The sequence below is a fragment of the Elephantulus edwardii genome, unplaced genomic scaffold (assembly GCF_000299155.1).
Source record: "Elephantulus edwardii isolate Elephantulus edwardi_28Jun2011 unplaced genomic scaffold, EleEdw1.0 scaffold00305, whole genome shotgun sequence".
Taxonomy (NCBI): domain Eukaryota; kingdom Metazoa; phylum Chordata; class Mammalia; order Macroscelidea; family Macroscelididae; genus Elephantulus; species Elephantulus edwardii.
The window spans coordinates 699,500-714,011 of NW_006400055.1; the positions used below are offsets into that span (position 1 = coordinate 699,500).

Sequence of the window (14,512 nt, forward strand, 5' to 3'; positions counted from 1 at the left end):
TGCAGTGTCTGAAGGCACAAAATACACCTAAAATGTATGGAATAGTCTAAACAGTGTTATAAATCCAAAAAGCAAAGCATGAAAATGATACATTCTGAGCTGACACAGATCTCTGAGTTGGGGAGATTTTAAAAAAAAATCCTAGAGAATTTGATTGAATATCAGTCATTTTCCTTCATGACAAGTGTAGGAGAGAGAGAGAGAAAATAATTGAAACATAGTGGAGCATAGCACAGGTATTCAATTATTTCATCAGCAGAATATTTTTCCTCAAAAGATATCCTCTTATTATGTCTATCTATCTCTGTGTCTCTCTCACACACACACACATACTTACATATACACACACACATACACATATATATATTCCCACATATATTCTCTCTCCTTTACATATTCATTCTTTCACACTGATAATACTCTTACACAGATACACACTCATTCTCATGCTGTCTTTATCTCTTATCTCCATGCTCTTCCTTTCTCTATCTTACATGCATTCTCTCTCTTATCTACACTCTCTTCATATCTGTCTTCTAAATTATCTCTCCCACATATGTACATGCAAATAAACACATGCACAGACACACTCTTGCACACACTCTCTCACACAGACATTTCCTATACACGCATTCTATCTCTCTTTCTCCTCAACACTCTTTTAAGCCAAGATGCCCAAGAATTCATCTATGTTAGGAATCTTAGGAAAACTCAGACTAAACTATGAGATAAGGCAGTGAGACCAGAGTTTGATTAAAAAAATAGAGATATATATATATTGACCATCCAGGGCAGAGTTCTCAAATTGCCGATGGCAAATCAAGTTTACTTCTCCCCAAAATAGTACTCCCCACCCAGACTCCTGGCTCAGGACTATGAACTCTGACTTGATAGCACTAATACCAGGCCATTTTCTGCATCCAGAGAAAAATAATAATAATAATAAACAAGCAAACATCTCCTCCTTCTCAGGGTGCTTTTGGCAATTGATTCAACCATTCCTTATTGCTCAATCATGTCACTGGGTCCTGTAAGGGAGAAAAAAAAATCAATTCTGGGCTAGTTATCAATATCATTAATAATATCTCTCCCCAGCAACCCTGCAAGGCCATAGAAGAGGTTTCTATTTCTCTCTAACCTCAGAACCACACTCCCAGCTTCCTGATTACATCTAGGGAAAGGGTCCCACCTCTCTGTGAACCAAGTGTTGGCTTTCCCAACAGATTAAAAAAAAACAGAAACATTTTTGTGTTCAGGCAAGAAGGAGTTGCAGTGATAAATTTCAGATAACTTGAATTAATTTGTTACTAAAGGGTCTTTCTCTGGTTCCACAGTTCATTTGCATCAGAAAAGGCCTTAGAGGAAGTGGATTAATTAGATTGTCCTAGCCATAAGGAACAAGGTTTTTAGCAGGTTCCCCAACTCTGAGACAGGCCTGAAACCTCCAGGACGATAATCTCTGGAGTGAGGGTTACATCACTGCATCAATTATTCTGAGCTGGGAAAAGTAGTAAAAAGAGGTGAAGGCCCTCACTAGATTTTGGCACTTTTTGGAAAACTGCTTGCTCAGTTTTAGGCTCAGATAAAACCCTTTGTTTCTTGGTCTACAAGTAGCTTTCCCAAGGGATGAGAGCTACACCACACAAACTTACAGTGTTTCTTTACTTCTAAAGAAAGGCAAAGTTTCCTTCTTAGCTGGAAGATGACGTCCCTTTAGTCTATTATCAGGTACCTTCATTATCTAAAGCACTAGTCCTAGTCACCTGGCTATCCTCCCTGCTCTTCTCAACACACTTCTTTTACCTGAAAGCCCCTTCCCCATCTGGGACCACTTTCTTCTCTCAACTGAGACTATAGGCCCCAAACCTAAGTAGAGATTTTTCCACTTCCTGGTCCCAGGTCCTACCAGCCCATCTGGTCCACACACACCCATCTGGCATCTATCTGTCTATCCCCACAAGCCATGTCACCAGGTCCAAATTCAGGTCTACCTAACCTTTCTGAGGTAACAATGGGATCTGTCTTCCTTCTCTCATATTCTACCTTTAGTTGAGTCTTCTAAGTAGGTAAAGAAGGTTAAAAACAAGGCTAAAAGAAGACACTAGGACAAGTCCACATCAGAATCCTCAGTGGCAGCTGCTTTGAGGTGGATGGCTTCTCTCAGGACCATGGACAATACATACCTTGGCACCCTGTAACCCTAGACTAAGGTGAGTAACTCTTCTTAAGCTGACCTGGCTTCCTACTGTCTTTGGAACATCCTCACTTGCTCAATAAGGGAACTGCTCTTATTACTATAATGTAGTCCAGTCAGGTCAGGCCATTGTTAAGCCAGAGGCTCACTCTTAGCTAGCCAGGGATACCATAGAGCACAGAAGGACTGCCCTGGAGCAGCTGTACAACACAAAAGCCACCCTCTCCTGGGGTTTGGGTGGCCACTCTAGGGAGATCAGCTCTTTTCCTTCCCTCTCTCAGCAGCAGGGTTAGGTTGTCACCAGATAGACTTTATCACCCTTTCTGCCCTGGAAAGGCCCAGGGACAGGGGGCTTCTTTGGCACTTCAGAATGGTCACAAGTAGTTTGCCTTTTTATTCATATAGAACAAAATTTACAAAGTCATTCATACAGTTTTTATGGGGTTTTTGTTGCGGTTTTTTGTTTGTTTGTTTTGTTTTGTTTTTTTACTGACTTCGAAAATTGGGAATATTCAAAATACACTTTTATCCCACTCCATTCTCTCACTATTTACAGGTATGTACAAGAAAAATGTTAGAGTCCTGGGGTATATGTGCGTGTGTTTGTGGTCTGTGGTGGTGGTTCCTATTAAAAAGCTCTGCTGGTCAGGTGAATGAGTGGGCGGCAGGATCAGATGGAAGTGCCGTGGGAGGTGTCCAAGGCCTCTGGAAGGACGCCTCCCGGCACAGGCTGGAAGGACATGGGAATGGGGGTCTTCACGGGGCTCTGGCGAAACAACCCTCCATTGGGCGACCTGTGTTTGCATTGCATGGCAGGCATGGTGGCCGAGCTGCTCAGTGGCAGTGGTAGGCTACTGCCAGGCCCTGAGGAGAGTGTCCGGCTGGTGCTGTGGCCGCTCTGCTCAGGTAAGAAGGTGCTAACTGAGAGCTGGGTGTTCTGGTACTCCCGCGTGGGCTCCAAGGCCTGACCGGGAGCCAGGCCTCCCATCTCCAAGGCTGAGAGTTCAATTGACGCTGGAGAGATCTGCTTGTGAGCAATGTCTTCATCCATTAGGCTGTTCATGCGTCTGTGTACCTGTTCCAGATTCACTTCTTTGTCCTGGAAAGGAAGCACAAGGAGACCTGGTAAGGTCTTAACATGAGCCGTGGTTGGTTTCTTGCACACCCTGCTCTGCCTGGAGCCTTGGGACTGTTCACCCTGACAGATAGTGGGCATGCCCACTTAATTACTCCACCCTTCACGTGTCTGGAAGTCAGGTGGCCCAGGACATTAACCTTTTTCAGCAACAGCTCTGACACAAGGGCACTCTCAGAGACAGCGCATTCAGGAAGACACTTTGAAAAACTATCAGAGACAGATGTAGAAAGAAGTCCCTGGGAATAAAAAAGAATGGGCTTGAACATCCAATAGGACTGTGATATGTGTTATTAGAGTCGCTGAGTGGTGCAAATGACTCATTTACAGCTACAAACCAAATGGTTGGAGATTCAAGTTGACCCAGAAGTGTCTCAGAAGAAAGGTCTGGGGATGGATTTCTGAAAAGTTGGGCACTGACAGCACTGCGGAGGACAATACCCATCCACATGGGGTCACCAGGAGTCAGACTTCAATCAATGGCTAGTTTGGGTTATTTTGACATCTAAATTTTACCCCTCTCAAAGGACATGGTATTGTTCCTTCAACTTACATGACAGTAACCTCAGCTCAGGAGGGATAATGGCAATACCAGAATCACAGTATGAGGTGTGACAGAGACAGCACAGGGACCTGGAGCCCAGGATTACATTCTGCATGGGCTTGAGGCTATGCTTTCCCTATTCAATAGCTCCAGACAAGCTGAGTGTCAGGGGAACAACCCTGTTCCCTTTAGGAAGTTTAATGGAGATGGAATCTGGGGCCAATGAGAAAATGGCCCTTTTAGGCAGCCTCTATGGAACATCCTCACACTTGGCAATTTCTCCACATGGCTAGTGGTACTGCAAGTGAATATTCTGCTTGTTCATTTAATCAATATTTGCATAAGAAAAAAATAAAACAAAATATTATTCCTTTTCAAACTTGGTGGTTTGCCTACTAAGTCAGACTGCACTGAGGTGGTTATGCTGCTGGTAATCCCTGGAGGAGAAGGATGTGAAGGTTTGCTTCCTCAGCCCCCCCCCGTCTACAATGGAGCACAGGGACAGGGTCACACAACACAGGCACATACTGGTCCATGGTGGGGATATTCACTGCCTACCCTTCCCGAGTGTGGAAAATGCTATTCATAGATCCGTTTTGAAACATATCTACAGGAGACATATCCACAATATGAATGTTTATGTCTACTCTTTGAGACTGCAACCATTTCTTGATTACTTTATGAAGTGATTAGAAACACAAGAAATTTAATAGCCCTGAAAATGCTTTTTTTTGTTTGTTTCTTTTAAAAAAAGCACCATGCCATCTAAGGGTCTGTCTCATGACTATGTTGAACCTGTGTGGATGTGGATCAGCTCCTTTGCATGACTGACCCAAACATCACTTTACCAGAGGGAAGCAGACACCAGCTTATTGTAACATTTCTTCTCTGATTCAGCTCTCTCATTGCTCCCAACAGCCTAAGCACAGAGGTAGCAGGAACAATACTTCTCTACCCTTAGTGACTTCATTGAAAGCACACCGAATAAGCCTGGCCTGTTCATTTCCAGAACTTTCTCCAACAAAAGAAAATAACAATCTAATAATAAAAAAGAATGTATTCGAGGAGAAACCTGAGAATGAGAGTTTTCTGGCTTAATGATGGAAGAGAGGATGAATCTGGCTTGGTATCATGCATGGAGGTTGCATTGTAAAGGATCAAGTTTCCTGTGATATGTGGCTCCACAGAGGCTGTTCACTGATGCAAGAGATCATCTCTGAGCAAGTGTGGGTGAAATGAAAGGATGTGGCTTGACAGGCCCACATATTTGCTTTGCCTAACTAAATATCATGCATTTGATGCTTTCTAGAAACAAGTAAAAATATAAGTGGAAAAAAAAATATCTAAACAAAAATAATTGTTGTCTTCCTAACCACCTTATAGCATTGCTGAATCATTCAGCAATGGACTCTTTGCTCTTTTCTACATGTTTTAATTGCTTCTTTATATTTTGATTTTGCATGTGAAACTATTTTCTAATTGTTATATCAGTAAGTCAATGTTTCAGGACCACTAAGCATCAATTTTCTCTGCTAAGAAGACTATTATTTGCTTGCTTTTATGAATTTACTTTTTTCTGACAACATTTTGGCAGGTGTCTGCCCATCTGAAGCCAAAAGAAATCAGAAGACTCAAATGAAGACAATAGAAATTAATATGAATCCTTAGCGAGGAGGAAAAGAAATGGAAAATAGATGTTTTCTCCATTGTAGTAGTAATGTTTCACAAAACTTTCTGTTTCAAGACCACTCTCCCACAACCTATCGCCCAGGCTTCTGGACATGACCTGGCCCCTGCTTATCACAGTCTACATCTACAGCCTTCTCATTTATGCTATGAACTCTGGATAATCTGTTGATAAGTATGCTTCATTTCAACTGGCTACAGCACTTTGGTAAATATCTTTGCTATTATTGTTGAGTACCATGGAGTCAGAACCAATTCATATCTGGCCTTCCAGTGGATTTCTTCAGGCAGTAAATCACACAGGAGGAGAATGTCCATCTTTCCTCTACAAAACAGTAGCTGTATTAGAAACATGTACCTTTCTGTTAGCACCTCAACTACTGAGTTGAAGAATAAAAAAGAAGAACTCAGAAGAAAAAAATAAAAGTAAGAACTCACTCAGCATTTCAGAAGCTGAAAGAACTGAAAAATTCAAGTTTTGAGTTGTAATAATGAGAGATGATATGGACACAATCTTGAATGATCCAGGAAGCATCAAAAGAAGATAGAAGGAATATGCAGTCAATGTACCAAAAAGAATTGATCAACACTGAAATATTTCAAGAAGTAACATATCCTTAAAAAAGGTGATGGGGAAAGAAGTTAAAGCTTCACTGAAGACACTGGTCACAAATAAGATTCCAGGAATTGATGGGATACCAACCAACATGTTTCAAGGAATAGTGAAACCCTGGATGGGCTTACCAGTCTATACCAGAAAATTTAGAAAACTGACTGGAAAACAATTATATTTGTACATTCCCAAGAAAGGAGATGCAAAAGAATGTGGAAATTATAAAAATATATCATTAATGTTACAGTCAAGCAAAATATTGCTGTTGTAGTTGTTGTTATGAGGTGTCGTCAAGTCAAATATGACTCCTAGAAACTCTATGAACAGCAGATCTGAACTCTTCCCTATCCTGAACCATTCTCATCATCCCTGGAACACTGGAGCCCACTGCTGAAGTCACTGTGTCAAACCATCTTATTGAGAATCTTTCTCTCCTTTGCTGACCCACCATTTTTCCAAATATGATGTCCCTTTTCAAGGAATAATTTTATCCTTAGTATGAAACTTTATAAAGACCAACTTCTTGAATTGTTTGTTCTATGTAAAACACCAAACAAAACAAAGGAAAAACAAAGGCCATGTGGAGATGACCATATCTGACCTTTACTAATTTCATAAAGGGGAACTGCCCTGCATAAACAACATCAACAACTTAAAACCAATTTCAATGAGATCAGAATTGTCCTCTACACTCCCACACCTATTTATACTCGTCTCACAAAGAATCTTTTTGCTTTACTGGGTCCAAAACCCAAGGAGATAAATAATAGACTAAATAGAATCATATTAAGGAAATCAAAAGGCTATAATTCATGTTAATATCAAAATCCAATCACTCAATCAGGATATCTTCTGAAATGTGCTCATAGGCATCTCAGCCTTGAGCCCCAGGCTTTAGGCCAGTGTCACAAAGCTCTCAGTCCTGCATCTATAACTTACCTCTTACCCTCCAGTACTCAAAAAGACTCTTACCTCTGTTACATTGGGAGTAGGTCTATGCTGGGACTAGGGATATGAACAAGTATATTCATAATTTGTTCTGCTAAGATTAGTAGCTGACAAGTTATGAAAAGTATGGAGTCAGCAGTGTTCCAAGTGTTTGATTTGCTATATGACTCTGTGATTTCTGACATCAACTATGCCTCCTTCCTTCAGTTTCCCTTTTCTTCTACACCTCTTGGGTTCAGTGGTTCACTGGAAGGCCTCCCAGAGACTCAAACGTGCAGTTCCAAGGTCAACTCCATTTTTGTCAGGTCTCTGGTTCTCTTGCTTCTGCCACTGCTATTGTTACTGTAAGTCTAGCTGGAACAAGAATTTCTGACCTAGAAGGGCACACATTGCGATTCTTTTCTGCTTGCGAGACTCTCCAATTCTGCTTTTAGATTCTCTCAATTTAATGGTGACACCAGCCGATATCTGTGTGGATTGATGAGATTTGTCAAACCCCTTGTGGATATATTAATACATCCTATTCACATATTCCTGCTGATCCACATGACAAAGTCAAATTCAATGGCTAGGAAAGATTTAGAACCTTTAACCATTAAGCTCTTAATACTACACTCAGCATACACACTGAATAGGTATGGAGAAAGAATATAGCCCTGATGCACATCTTTCTTGATTTTAAACCATTCACTGTCCTCTTGCCCTGTTTGGATGACAGCATACCACAAAGTTTTCTGGGATTCCCATTGTTCTCAATGTTGGCCATGATTTGTTGTGATTAAAACAGTCAAATACCTTTGTATAGTAAATACAGCATGAATATACAATGTTCTGGTATTCTCTGCTTTCAGCCAAGATCCATTTGATATCGGCAATGCTATCTTTAGTGCTATGGTCTCTTTTAAACCCACCTTGAACTTCTAGAAGTTCTCTGTCAATTCACTGTACTGAATACCTCAAAGACTGCGATAAAAAGAAACAGCTATGTCTTGAAGAGGGTGCAGCCAGAGTTCTCTTTTAAGGCAGAGATGGCAAAGCTTCATCAAAGCTTTTCGATGATAAATCATCAAAATTGGAGGAAGATTCATCAACAACCTGTATTATATAGGTGACAGAACTTTACTTGCTCCAAGAAGTACAAGCTAAAGCACCTATTTCAGAAGTTCAAGTACTACAGCCTTCAAAAAGATTGTATCTCAACATCAAGAAGACAATAATTTTTACCATTGGACTAACAAGCAACATCATGATAGATAGAGAAAAGATTGAAGTTGTCAATTATTTCATCTATTTGAATGCACAAACAACATCATTGGTTCCAAGAGATCAAGAAATGTTGGGAAAGTCTGCTATCAAGGGCCTTTCCAAAGTTACAGAGAGCAGTAATATCAGTTTAAAGACCAAGGTGCACCTGATCCAAGCCATAGTCTTTTCAATTACCTGCTATTAATCTGAGAGCTGGACAATGAATAAAGATGACAGAAAAAGATTGATGACTTTGAGTTGTGGTGTTGGAGGAGAGTACTGAATGTCCTGTCGTACATAATTTGGGGCTTATCATGAGTTGGAGAGGCTATTCCCTGGAGACAGATATATGCTTGCAAAGGTGGAGAGACAACAAAGAGAGGACAACCCTCAGTGAGATGGATTGACATCACAACTGAGGAAAGGGGCTCGAGTATGTCATGGATAGGACAGGATGCAAATCTCTTGATAGGGTTGCTATGAGTTGTACTTGACAGCACCCAATAACAACAACAAGGCACCAGAAATCAGTAAATATTGTAGAAAGGCTATTTTTATTTTAAAATATATGGAAAGTGTAAGAGTGATAAAAGAGAGCCTAAGAGCTGGATTATAATGAGAGAAAATTTTAAATACATTTTGGGTTTTAAGACATAATCTTTTCTTTCATGTTAGGCTTCCTTTTCTGTTAAAATTGTGCACCACAAAGCAAAACTTGTAGAAGGCTAGTAGTCTAGATACTTTCGTGTCTAGGAAAAGCTGAATTTTGTTTCCATAAACTGAAAACTGGTAGTCAAGTGGTCCTGTGAGTCATAGGAACAAATCAGCTGCATAATCTTGTTTTTTTTCTTCCTTTTACTTTTCCTTCAGTGCTTAAAGGAATGGGTAGGGAGAAAAAAAATGGAGTCTGTTTGATAATTTAAAAAGCCATTTCTAGATCTATCCTGAAATACAATGTGGTGAGCAACAGGATAATATCCATACACATACAAGGAAGTCCAGTGAATACCACTACTATCATTCAAATATATGCACCAACAACTAGAGCCAAAGAGGAGGAAAGGAAGACTTCTACTAACTTTTGCAATCATAAACTGATCAAACATGCAATCAAGATACATTGATATTAATGGGCAACTGGAAAGCAAAAGTTGGGAACAGGGAAGAAGGATCAGTAGCTGGAAAACACGGGCTCAGTGAGAGAAACGAGGCTGGAGATAGAATTATAGAGTTCTGCAAATTCAATGATTTATTCATTGCAAATATCTTTTATAAGAAACATAAACACAGGCTATACTCATGGATCTCACCGGATGGTATGCATAGGAATCAAATAGATTACATGTGTGGAAAGAATCGCTGGAGAAACTTAATATCAGCAGTGAAAACCAGGCCGGTGCTGATTGTGGGACAGACCACCAACTACTCATATGAAAGTTCAAGCTGAAGTTTAGGAAGATTAAATCAAGTCCACTGGAACCAAGATTTGACCTTAAGTCTGTCCCACTCGAATTTCAAAACCATCTCAGGAACAGGTTTGAGACCTTAAGCACCAATGAGAGTAGATCAAATGAGCTCTGAAAGGATATCAAGAAAATCAGCCATGAAGAATGCAAAAGATCATTATAAAGGCTGAAGAAGAAAAAAAGACCAAGATAGAGGTCAGATGAGACTCTGAGTATTGCATTAGAGCACCAAGAAGCCAAAACTAAAGGAAGAAATCAAGAAATCAAAGAGCTGAACAGAAAATTTCAAAAGGTGGCTCAGGATGACAAAGCAAGATACTATAATGAAAAGTGCAGAGAACTGGAGTCAGAAAATCAAAAGGGCCAAACTTGCTCAGTGTTTCTTAAGCTGAAGGAGTTGAAAACCAAATTCAAGCCATGGTGGTAATACTTAAGGATACTTTGGGTAGAATTTAAATGATCCAGGAAGTATCAAAAGAAGATGGAAGGAGTACAAAGAGTTACTGTATCAGAAGGAATTGGCTAACACGGAGGAATTTCATGAAATAACATATGAGCTGGCCAACTGACTGGAAAAGATTGATATTTGTTCCCATTCCAAAGAAAGGTGATCCAACGGAGTGCGGAAATAATTGAAAAATATCATTGATATCACATGCAAGCAAGATTCTGCTGAAAATTATCCAAAAACTTTTGGAACAATATGTTGAGAACTGCCAGGTGTGCAGGCTGGATTTAGAGGAGGTCATGTTACTAGGGATATTACAGCTAATATTAGATGGACCTTGGCAGAAAGCAGAGAATACCAGAAGAATGTCTATCTGTGCTTAATTGACTATGCAAAGTCTTTTGACTGTGTGGTTCACAACAAGCTATGGCTGACTCTGAGAAGAATGGGAATCCCAGAACATTTGATTGTGCTAATGTGAAACCTACACTTGGACCGAGAGGCAGTCGTCAGACAGAGCAAGGAAACACTACATGGTTCAAAATCAAGAAGGGGGTCTATCAAGGATATATTTTGTCTCCATACCTTTTCAATGTGTATGCAGAACAGATCATCTGAGACGCTGGGCTTTACGAGGAGGAATGTGGAATCAGGATTGGTGGAAGAATAATCAACAAACTGCGTTACGTAGATGACACAACTCTGCTTGCTGAAACTGAGGAGGACCTGAAGTGTTTGCTGCAGAAGATCAAGGACTGAAGACTCCTATATGGATTGAAGCTCAACATCAAGAAAACAAAGATTTTTACCACTGGGCCAACTGGTAGCATCAGTATGGATGGTGAAGAGATTGAGATACTTAACAGTTTTAGTTTACTTGGCTCCACAATCAATACTCTTGGTAACAGTAGCCAGGAAATCAGGAGACAAAATGCACTGGGAAAGTCAGCTGTGAGGGACCACTCAAGAGTACTGAAGGGCAATGATGTCAGGCTGGAGACTAAGATGTGTCTGATCCGGGCTATAGTCTTTGCAATTATGTGCTATGCAGCTGAGAGTTGAACAGTGAATAGGGATGATAGAAAGAAATTGATGCCTTTGAGCTATGGTGCTGAAGAAGAGTGTTAGTTAAATATACCATGGACTGCTAGGAGAATAAACAGGTTTGTCCTGGAGAGGGTGAAGCCAGAAAGCTCCTTGGAGTCAAGCATTCTGAAGCTTCGTCTGACATACTTTGGGCATGTTGCAAGGAGGAACTGACTGGTCCTTGGAGAGGGACATCATGTTTGGAAGAGTGGAGGGACGGTGCAGGAGAGGAAGACCTTCAATGAGATGGATCAATTCTGTGAGTGAAGTGGTGGGAATGAGTGTGTTTGAGACGGCAAGGTTGGCACAGGATAGAACGGCATTTAGGGCTCTTTCTTGTACATAGGGTCGCTATAAGTCGCAAGCGACTCAATGGCACATAACAACAACAACAATCCTGAAATACAATGTTGTGAGAGATAGGATAATATCCATATGGATACAAGGAAGATCCATTAACAAAACTATTATTCAAATATATGTTCCTATGTCTAGAGCCAAAGAGGAAGAACTCGAGAATTTTACCAGATTTTGCAGTCTGAAATTGATCAAACATGCAATCCAGATTAATTAATGATAATTGGTGACTGGAATGCAAAAGTAGGAAGCAGTGAAGAAGGAGCAGTAGTTGGAAAATATGGGCTTGGTGTTAAAAAGGAGGTTGGAAATAGAATGATTGAATTTTGTATTTATAGTGATTTTTCATTGCGAATATTTTTCCTAAAAGACACAAAAGATGACCTTACATATGAATTTCACCTGATGGGCTGCACAGAAATCAACTGACTGTATTTGTGGAAGAAATTGTTGAAGAACTCCAATATTAGCATTCAAACCTAGGCCAGAGGCAGACTGTTGTTGGTCAGAACACTAATTACTCATGTGCAAGTTCAGATGTATAGTCATCATTAAAATTATTTTTTAATTTTTTTATGTCTTTTTTTATGAGATAAAAATTGTATTCAAAAAAAGTCAAACAAAATAAAAACAGAAAAATCCTCATGATCACAGAAAATATAAGTCTGCAGATTCAGGCCTCGACAGTGACATGGAGGAGACCTACTGAAGACTCTGAAGAACAAAGTACTTCATCTTATGAAATGAGTACTTCATCTTATGAAACGCACTAAGTGAGCTGATTATGTCCTGTTGTTAGGAAAAGCATGAACACTGATGATTTTTAAATAATGAAATAGCTGTATGATGAATTTTATGGCAGTGGATAGGACTTGTGGCTTTTTTTTTAAAGGAAGGTTGTTGTTGTGTACTGCTATGTTGAATTTGACTCGTAGCTGACCCTCCAGGAGGTTTTCAGAGGCACTTAATCTCACAGGAGGAAATTACCCATCATTCTCCCATGGAACAGCTGGCAGATTCAAGCCATACACCTTTGAAATTGCAACACATTTCTTGCCACTAATCCACTAGGGCTCCCTACAGAAAACTATTTGCAATACATAAATCATTGGTTATACAAAATCTTGTCATTCAATCTCTGTCCCTATTTCTCTCTTCAAGGCAATGATTTCCAGCTTCAACTCCTTTTCCTTTGCTTCCAATTTTTGGACTAAAATCACGAGTTATTATTAATGTATCTTTATATTATGTCAAACCAAGATCAGACTTGAACAGTTGGTAGAGATCCTCAATTTTTTTCCTCTGGGCTTTGGTGATTTTTGTGTAAATTTTAGTAGTAGTCATATTACTCGATGGGTATGGATATTATCCTATAGCCTGCAACATTGTATGGTAGGTTAGATCTTGAAATGTTCTTTTCAAAAATAAATTTGAAACTATTTATTCATTTTACTATTTCAAGCATAGAAGATCGTAAGATCGCCTGATTCAAAATGGTTCATCATTTAAGTCCATATCAGCCTGTTAATGCTTAAGATTTAGATTTCCAGTTTTCACAACTTCCAATTTTCCTAAATTCATACTTCATGTTCCAACTCTTAATGGAAGTCTGTAGTTGTTTCTCCTGATTTCGAATCCTGTCATGAAAACAAAAGCAGGTTTACATTGGGGACAAGTTTACTACGTATGTATCATTAAGGGACATTCTACTTTGAGGAGAAAACTCTCTTACCCATATTTTGACTGTAAACATTAGCTGCTTGTTGTTGTTAGGTGCTGTCAAGTTGACTCCAATTAATACTTCACACAATGTACAATAGATCTAAATCTTGCTTAATCCTGTCACTTTCACCATCTCTGATATTTTTAAATCCATTGCTGAATTTATTGAGTCAATCTATCTTGTTGAGGATCTTCTTCTCTTATATTTTGAAGCATGAAGTCCTTTTCCAGGGAATGATTCCTCCTGACAACCTATCCAAAGTATGTGAGATGAAGTCTCACCCTTTGCCTCTAAGAGGTACTCTGGCTTCACTTTCTCCAACATAGATTTGTTTGTTCTTTCAGTAACCCAGGGTATTTCAATACTGTTGTTCATTACTGCAGAGTTGGAACCAAATCATAGTGGACCAATGGGTTTTCAGAGATGGTAACTTACACAAGAAGAAATTGCCCATCTTTACAGCTGATGAATTTAAACCTTGAACATTTTGGTTAGAAAATGTAACTCCTTACCCACTGAGCCACCAGAGCGTCCCCATTCACTAATATCACTATTTAAAGGCATCAATTAATTTTTGTTTACTTTTTTATGAATTTTAATGAAAGTTTACAGAGACTTTGGATTTCCATTCATTCATTGCTGCATTTTTCTCCCTGACCAACCTCCTCCCCCAGTTTGCTCTTCTCTTTGAAAAGTGAAACAAAAATTATTTCATTGTTAAACAGTTCCTCCCCCAAGTCCATTCCATTATGCAGCCTTCATTTCGAAAAGTAAAAGAAAAATTCTTTCATTGTTATACAATCCCTCCCCCCAAGTCCACTCCACTATGCAGTCTTTGTTCTGGACTCCTGTCGTGACAATAATACCTAATCATATATCCCTTTTAAACCGTTCTATCCCTCATCTGTTTCAATGCTGTTGTTGTTGTTATGTGCCGTCGAGTCGCCTGCGACTCATAGCGACAACAGTCCTAAACTCCGCTCTGTCCTGTGCCAATCGCACTGTCTCCGACACTCCCATCCCAATTATCCCAGTCACTTAATCAATCCACCTAATAGAGGGCCTTC

The 14,512-nt window shown here is 39.7% G+C and overlaps 1 protein-coding gene across 1 annotated transcript in view; it reads right to left on the bottom strand.

Annotated features, from left to right (window-relative positions):
• Positions 1 to 2,667: 2,667 nt before the first annotated feature.
• The window catches only part of GRID1 (glutamate receptor, ionotropic, delta 1), a 1,297,277-nt gene continuing 1,285,432 nt past the window's right edge, over positions 2,668 to 14,512 (bottom strand). The window contains exon 16 of the mRNA XM_006901020.1: positions 2,668 to 3,293. Within this exon, the coding sequence (XP_006901082.1) occupies positions 2,865 to 3,293 (429 nt within the window). The 3' untranslated portion in view covers positions 2,668 to 2,864. The remainder of the gene's footprint in view (positions 3,294 to 14,512) is intronic.